Genomic DNA, 7,973 nt, shown 5'->3' with positions numbered 1-7,973 from the left:
TGTTGATCTCCATCCTCTCTGAAGTCAACCCTGTCTGGAACCCTTTCACGTGTCACGGCCTAATCAAGGCGCAGGGACGATCTCAGCACTAACAGGTTTAGTAACGGTTTAGCTGAAGTTGTGCCAGACAAGGCATCATAACCACATTAGTGTTTTAATATTAGGTGTGATATGAGGAAAAAAACTCCTATGGGATTGAAAATGTTCTGCCCAAAACAATTTCATACCACAGTGTAAGTCCGCCAATGCTGTTGCAATGGCAGCAAGAGGCAGCCATTTAAAAAAAATGCTATGACGCAAAGTCACAAAGCATGCTGATGTTTACCAAACCAGCCAGTGTGGGAAACAACAGAGTGATGACAACAATCTGTCACTCCATGCCCCGACACAAGAACTTTATTTGTTAAGCATGTCTGAAGTTTTGTTGATGTTGACTTTTTTTCTGAAATAACCAGTGTATTTTTTCATTTCAAAAGCAGCTTTAATGTATATCATGGTACATTCTAACACTGATTGTTTTCTGAATTTAATTGCTAATGCTGCATCTATCCATTTTTGGACACCACAACCATGACATTATCACCTCAAGTTTTTTATAGCAAACAGTTTCCTCGACATCCATCAGACACACAGCAACGTCAGCATCCATTTGGAGCCATTTATTTGTTCGTGGCGGTCTCCTTTTAGCTCAGTTTTGGGTTAACTCCACTAATTTCTGAGAAAAGCCCAGTCTTTTAGCTGCTAAATGCTCCACTATATTCACCAGCTAGTCAATAATTGTGCCACCAAGTGCTGGGCAGGTAGCATACAGTGGGTTTATCAAAGCGTTCTTCCTCTAACAGCTGCTGGAAACAAGGTTGACGGTGAGAGTGAACATAAAATAAAATGTGTAAAACCAAAACGATGAGCTGAAAGAATTGCTAAAATGTCCTGTAGAGCTGAGGTGAACTTTCACTTTGTATGTTGTCTTTTGACCCACTGTTGATGAAACCTATTGATGAGTGCAGCTTGAAGCTAACACAGAGGGGCGTACACATACTAGATATATGTTTACAGTTCTCATAATGCCTTGTGTTGCACTTCAAGCATAACGTTTTATGAAAAGGTCCTCACGATGGACTGCATGGACTCTATTTTTTTTTTTTTTTACAGGAAATAGAAATCACTAGTGCAGTGAGTGCAGAACAGGCCGTGAGGTGCGAATGGTAGTCCCAATTTATCACATTTGAGGCAGTTTCTCTGTCAGCTTCCCTTTGGAAGATGACTGCATTCCGTTGTGTTAAATGACATACTTCCTGGTTTTAACACGTATAAAAGTGACTAGAGCAATAAAAAAAAAAATGGATAAAGTAAGAAGAGACAACTTCCCGCCCATAATCATTTCCGCAAAGATTCCTCAAGAAGTAAAATGATTGATAGATTAAAAAGATCAAAATATAGTGGCTGCTTTTCCACACACATATATACAGTGGGTACGGAAAGTATTTAAAATGTTCACTCTTTGTTTCATTGCAGCCATTTGCTGAAATCAAAAAAGTTCATTTTATTTCTCATTAATGTACACTCAGCACCCCATCTTGACAGAAAAAAACAGAAATGTAGACATTTTTGCAAATTTATTAAAAAAGAAAAACTGAAATATCACATGGTCATAAGTATTCAGACCCTTTGCTCAGTATTGAGTAGAAGCACCCTTTTGAGCTAGTACAGCCATGAGTCTTCTTGGGAATGATGCAACACGTTTTTCACACCTGGATTTGGGGATCCGCCATTCTTCCTTGCAGATCCTCTCCAGTTCCGTCAGGTTGGATGGTGAACGTTGGTGGACAGCCATTTTCAGGTCTCTCCAGAGATGCTCAATTGGGTTTAGGTCAGGGCTCTGGCTGGGCCAGTCAAGAATGGTCACAGAGTTGTTCCGAAGCCACTCCTTTGTTATTTTAGCTGTGTGCCTAGGGTCATGGTCTTGTTGGAAGGTGAACCTTCGGCCCAGTCTGAGGTCCAGAGCACTCTGGAAGAGGTTTTCTTCCAGGATATCTCTGCAATTGAAGGAAAGATTAATGCGGCCAAGTACAACCAGTCGTCCTGTCCCTGCAGCTGAAAAACACCCCCATAGCATGATGCTGCCACCACCATGTTTCACTGTTGGGATTGTATTGGGCAGGTGATGAGCAGTGCCTGGTTTTCTCCACACATACCGCTTAGAATTAACGCCAAAAAGTTCAATCTTGGTCTCATCAGACCAGAGAATCTTATTTCTCATAGTCTGGGAGTCCTTCATGTGTTTTTTGGCAAACTCTATGAAGGCTTTCATATGTCTTGCACTGAGGAGAGGCTTCCGTCGGGCCACTCTGCCATAAAGTCCCGACTGGTGGAGGGCTGCAGTGATGGTTGACTTTGTGGAACTTTCTCCCATCTCCCTACTGCATCTCTGGAGCTCAGCCACAGTGACCTTTGGGTTCTTCTTTACCGCTCTCACCAAGGCTCTTCTCCCACGATTGCTCAGTTTGGCTGGACGGCCAGGTCTAGGAAGAGTTCTGGTCGCCCCAAACTTCTTCCATTTAAGGATTATGGAGGCCACTGTGCTGTTAGGAACCTTGAGTGCTGCAGAAATTCTTTTGTAACCTTGGCCAGATCTGTGCCTTGCCACAATTCTGTCTCTGAGCTCCTTGGGCAGTTCCTTCGACCTCATGATTCTCATTTGCTCTGACATGCACTGTGAGCTGTAAGGTCTTATATAGACAGGTGTGTGCCTTTCCTAATCAAGTCCAATCAGTTTAATTAAACACAGCTGGACTCCAATGAAGGAGTAGAACCATCTCAAGGAGGATCAAAAGAAATGGACAGCATGTGAGTTAAATATGAGTGTCACAGCAAAGGGTCTGAATACTTATGACCATGTGATATTTCAGTTTTTCTTTTTTAATAAATTTGCAAAAATGTCTACATTTCTGTTTTTTTCTGTCAAGATGGGGTGCTGAGTGTACATTAATGAGAAATAAAATGAACTTTTTTGATTTTAGCAAATGGCTGCAATGAAACAAAGAGTGAAACATTTAAAGGGGTCTGAATACTTTCCGTACCCACTGTACATACACAGCCCATTCTCACTCCAAAGTTGTCAAATACGGCAGCTTGGTCGGTCAAACGTGCCAAATGACATTCTACGTGGCCACAGTTATGGCGGGAGTAAAGGAGGAAGTCAAAGAGACACAGCACCATTACTCAGGAGGTCTGTGTTCGTGTCCCTTGTGAAACCTAAAAGTCAATGTTGTCTTATTTCAAATTACATAACTTTACTAAACTTACGTTTTACGAACCCAACCAAGTGGTTTCCAGTGAACACTGCAGTTTTTTGTGAAAATACATCGTTTTCATGTAATATCCAAAATTGACACACGCAAAACTGACGCTAGAGGGGTACGTAGAACATCGGAGTTTGAAGCGTAGGGCCACTCACAGAGCTGCTGTATTTGGGAATGAGAACATGTTGACATACACACACTTCTAAGAGCTGGATTCCTCAAGTTACACCCCAAACAAAAGATGGTAGACCATGTAGCATCTGTTGTTGGTAAAAACAAAGGATGCTCTAATGCTGTTAAGAAGGGCTCATCTTTGATCAGTCACTTCCCACCAACATCCAAGATTCAATCTGAAAAACAACAAGAGCATCTTAGCAGTGAGTCCAACTCTTACATACTGACTTGTTGAAGGTGTAAGAGTAGAACCAAACATGATTTATCATAGAGTGCAAGGTATTTCAATGTTTCAACAACATAAAGCAGCTTGTCGTGTATTTGCAATGCATTTCTGGCTCGAATTTAACGATTGGTAAATTGAATTTCTTCCCTTAGATAACTAGCCACACAACCTGGTGTCAAACTGGAATATTTCCAAAAATATTTTGAAAAAGAAACATTTTTCCACCTTAGCCTTAATAGACCAATAGACACAGTGGGGAGAGTTGAAAAATATCTGGTTCTTTGATAAAAAAAAAGAGGAAGCTACAAGCTGGTGTCCATAAAATCAGAAACTGCGAAGTCGTGTTTAGTTTAGATTAAAAAAACAATTGACGTTCAAAGAAAACTTTACAAATTTTCGGAGGAGAAAAAAATCTTGTGGAGACAGCCCTTTTCTTGTCAAACGGCATTATGAGAAATAGTAAAATGACTACATGACATTGGACTACACACTGCCTTCTCAGAGGAAGAGGATACGTCACACTCCATCCCAAAATAACTCAAGACTGCTGTTGGTGTGGGAGATGATTCAAGACTTAACTGTATCACCATGTCCCCGTACTGTACACCTAGAACACATACTGTGTGTCTATAGGCCGACCATAAAGTCAGGATTAAGATGTATGATGGGAAATCCAGTGCTTTTCACTTTGGATGAAGTGTATCTGGGTCACAGAGGGAAAGTGAAGAAAATAGAGTCTGTCATCTAGCACAATTTATTCCACCATTTGTTTACAGTAGCTTTGTAATGCAGTTTGTTCGTACGTTGATTTGTAGTCTTCATACATCAACTCTTGGCATTCTGAAGAGTGGGTAACACCTCACATGATTGGAATATTAAACAAATTTTGTTAAATATGAACAAATGAATAAATAAGCCCCGTCCAGTGGATCCACAGTGGGACTACAGAGTCCTTTTTTTTCCGGGTCCGAGTGGCTCGCATCTCCAGTCACAGTCAGCCAGAACTACTCTAGCAGAAACACAACGCGGGGGGGGGGGGGGGGGGGGGGGGGGGGGCGACAGTAGCGTAGACCGAGAGGCGCCTTTGGAATCACACGCACACACACGCACAAACAGTCATATGCACGGAGACGCACGCACTCGAGACTCTCACGGGAAAATGACTCATCACATGAAAAAATCTGGCAGATCTAACAAAGAACGGGCCGAGAGAGAAGTCGGGCACGTAATTTACAATGTGCCATGTCGCTTCTCTGTAGCTGTAAACATCAGCAAAGTAAAGGGAGGACTGCCAGTCGCACACACGGGGAACATGGACATCTAGACTGTAAACATTTCAATACACTGACACACACATACGGCACTGTCCCAGTCAGTCCTCGACACTGACCTTTCACGCTGTCTCTCTCTCTCACACACACACACACACACACTTCAGCAAAAGCTATGTTGTCACAGTTCCAAGCTCAGACACACACACACAGAGTACATACACATACCAGGTGAAGCCTGACACTGGAGCATCCCGAACACACGTTACACACTAGGAGCGTAAACTACACTGCTGGGCCCTTCCTCCTTCCCAACCAGAACTGAGCATGCTCCAACCACTCCTCCGCCCCCATACATCCTGTACATACAAGACAAGCTGACACCCCAGTTTGTTTCTTCTCCCTCCATCTCCCCCTGCCTGCTCAGGTATGCACAAACCAGATCTAATTATTATACTTGATTTGCTTATTATGAGTCATATTGGCGAGGGAGGGTGCAGAATAGAGGCATGAGCAGTGAGAAAGAAGCACACTGTTATGAAAGGACGTCACCGAGTCGGACTCCTGCTGTGACATGAGAGGGCCGCCGAAGTCTGATCTCAAAGCAGGTTTCTGCAGCTCAAACAATCCTCACGTCGTTGGTTTCCTTCTCATCCTCGCCGCCTTCCTCCTTTCTTGTGTGGTTTCCTTCGCCTCCCCTCCTGCCCCCTCCCTTCTCCGCTTCCCCTCCCCAGTTAAGGCCATGGGAGGTCTGGACACGAACCGTTGACGGGCCGGGTCCGGACGCAAGATGGGAGGCTAGCTGCTGGAGGCCTACAAGGACCTGTGCATGTCAGGTAGGCGACGGGCCTCTCGAGTCGGAGGGGGGAGCCGAGGCGGATGAAGCCCTTTAAGGGACTGTTAGCCTGGAGAAGTGGGAGGGGAGGGGAGGGAAGGAGGGGAAGCGGCTGGGGGGTGGGGGGGTGAGCAGTCTTTTCAGCAGTCTCTTCAGCGGACGTAAAACCGAGGGCTGGGGAGGGGCCCTTTAATGTACGATGGATTGACAGCCACGTTTTTCGGGGTTCAGTTTAAAAGGAATTGAATAGCTCGGTTAGGATAAGTATGTGTTGATCGCTTTGATTGTTTCATCAGATTTGGTTTGTGTCTGTGTCCAGATATCCATGGCAGGACCACAAGATGTCCTGGAAACGGGGGCGGGGGGACAGACAGACAGACAGACATGATGTAGTCATATATTGTTCATCAAGCAACATATTAAGAGATGAAAAATGCTTTCAGTGGCTTATATGACAATAGTTTTCTTTCCAGCAAAGTTGTCTCTTTAACACTAGTAACACCGGCGAACACGTTACTACCATCTTGAGTCAAGATGGTAGTAACGTGTTCGCCGGTGTTACTAGTGTTAAAGTTAAACTGAGCATAGTAGAAGCCTCAAGATTCTTGAGGCTTCTACTATGCTCAGTTTTTATTCACAAAACTAACAAATTGAATATTTCTTTATTTAACTGTGTTTTAACTATATGAATATGAATTGCTGTATTAATGAACTAAATATTCAGCAAGAAATGTAATTCGGTGATCCCATAACTTTACATCTAGTTACAATGAATTTGTGTTAAGTCAAACGCATAACAGTAACTGGACCACATCTGAATTTAAATACAAAAACAATATGAGCTTCCATATGCTGGTTTCCATTCACCCAGTCCTGTGTTTGTGCTGTGTGTCTCACCTTGAACAGAATTCAGAGAGGGCTGGTGGTCAGTCAGTCAGAGGGGTGTTCGGGGCAGGACCGATTGATCTCAAACCACGAGTCTATACAGCTACAGACACGCACAGACACGCACAAGTTATTTTGACAAACAGCAAGTCTATATCAAATACAGCTGCAAATAGAGGTCATAAAATGGATTCAGTACCACAGAGGATTGTCGCTAAAGTAACACGTAGACATGTTGGAAGGCTTCCATTCACTGATTATATTAGTATTCAAAATGTTGTTGTTTTTAAACTACAGAGGTATAATCAGAATTTCTTTTTAAATCACATAACATATTATGTATACTATAGGAATACACTTTGACACAAAAGCAGTATTTTACATATATTTTGTAACCAGTTGAAGAGGAACTCACTTTACTACTATATTAATATGTCAGGTGGTTTTATGTAAATAAACGGGTGACCATGTGTTTTCTTTGCAGCTGTCAGATAAATGGACTGAAGTAAAAAATATAATAATTATATATCAATATAATATTTCTCTCTGAAGTGTAGTGAAGTATAAGTACAATGTAGCATTAAAAAACATTCAACTACTCCACCAAAATAGTTTTTTTAAAGCCATCCAAAAATGTTTAGAAAAACATTTATATCTGATTTACATTACAATACTGATGCAAATGCTGTTATTAATGCAAATGACTAATTCTAGAGACAATATAACCATCATACATGTGTGAAATCCAATCAGTCTTAACCTGCAACATTGCATTGACAGTCAGATATATAGTTGAGAAAAACGTACAAAATGTATCTTTAAAAATATGAAGTAGCATAAAATAAAAATACTCATGTACAGCAATAAAAAATGTACAATGGATGTGACAACTAATAAAGGCTTTTGAAGCAGATCAAGGTATCCTTTAAAAACCTAATTTACATTGAAATCAAGGAGAATAATGCTAATGCCAATATTATTCACAAAAAAATCATTAGGACACCATATTCACTCATCCATATGTACAATCAATTCAGTCTTACTCTGCAAAGCAACTATAACAGTCAGGTAAGCTTGGTTTAGTAAAAAGTACATACTTTTCCTTTGAAGTGTAGTGGAGAAGAAATATAAAGTAGCAGCAAATGAAAGTACTTGAGTAAAGTACCTATGTGGCCTTTTTTTCAACCTATATAAACAATTTCAAGTACTTTTTGAGAACAGTACTTGTGTAATTATATTGCCAATAAACTCATACTTATAGTATACACTGAAGCTGCATA

The 7,973-nt window shown here is 41.5% G+C and overlaps 1 protein-coding gene across 1 annotated transcript in view; it reads right to left on the bottom strand.

Annotated features, from left to right (window-relative positions):
- Nucleotides 1–6,738: 6,738 nt before the first annotated feature.
- znrf1 (zinc and ring finger 1) overlaps nt 6,739–7,973 on the bottom strand; it is a gene marked incomplete at both ends in the record, with an annotated part of 57,641 nt that continues 56,406 nt past the window's right edge. The window contains one exon of the mRNA XM_079162432.1: nt 6,739–6,796. Coding sequence (XP_079018558.1) covers nt 6,739–6,796 — 58 coding nt within the window. The remainder of the gene's footprint in view (nt 6,797–7,973) is intronic.

Source organism: Pholis gunnellus (genome assembly GCF_910591455.1).
Source record: "Pholis gunnellus genome assembly, chromosome: 7".
In the NCBI taxonomy this organism is placed as follows: domain Eukaryota; kingdom Metazoa; phylum Chordata; class Actinopteri; order Perciformes; family Pholidae; genus Pholis; species Pholis gunnellus.
The sequence above is the reverse complement of the archived record's forward strand: the minus strand, read 5'-3'. Positions and strand labels throughout refer to the sequence as shown.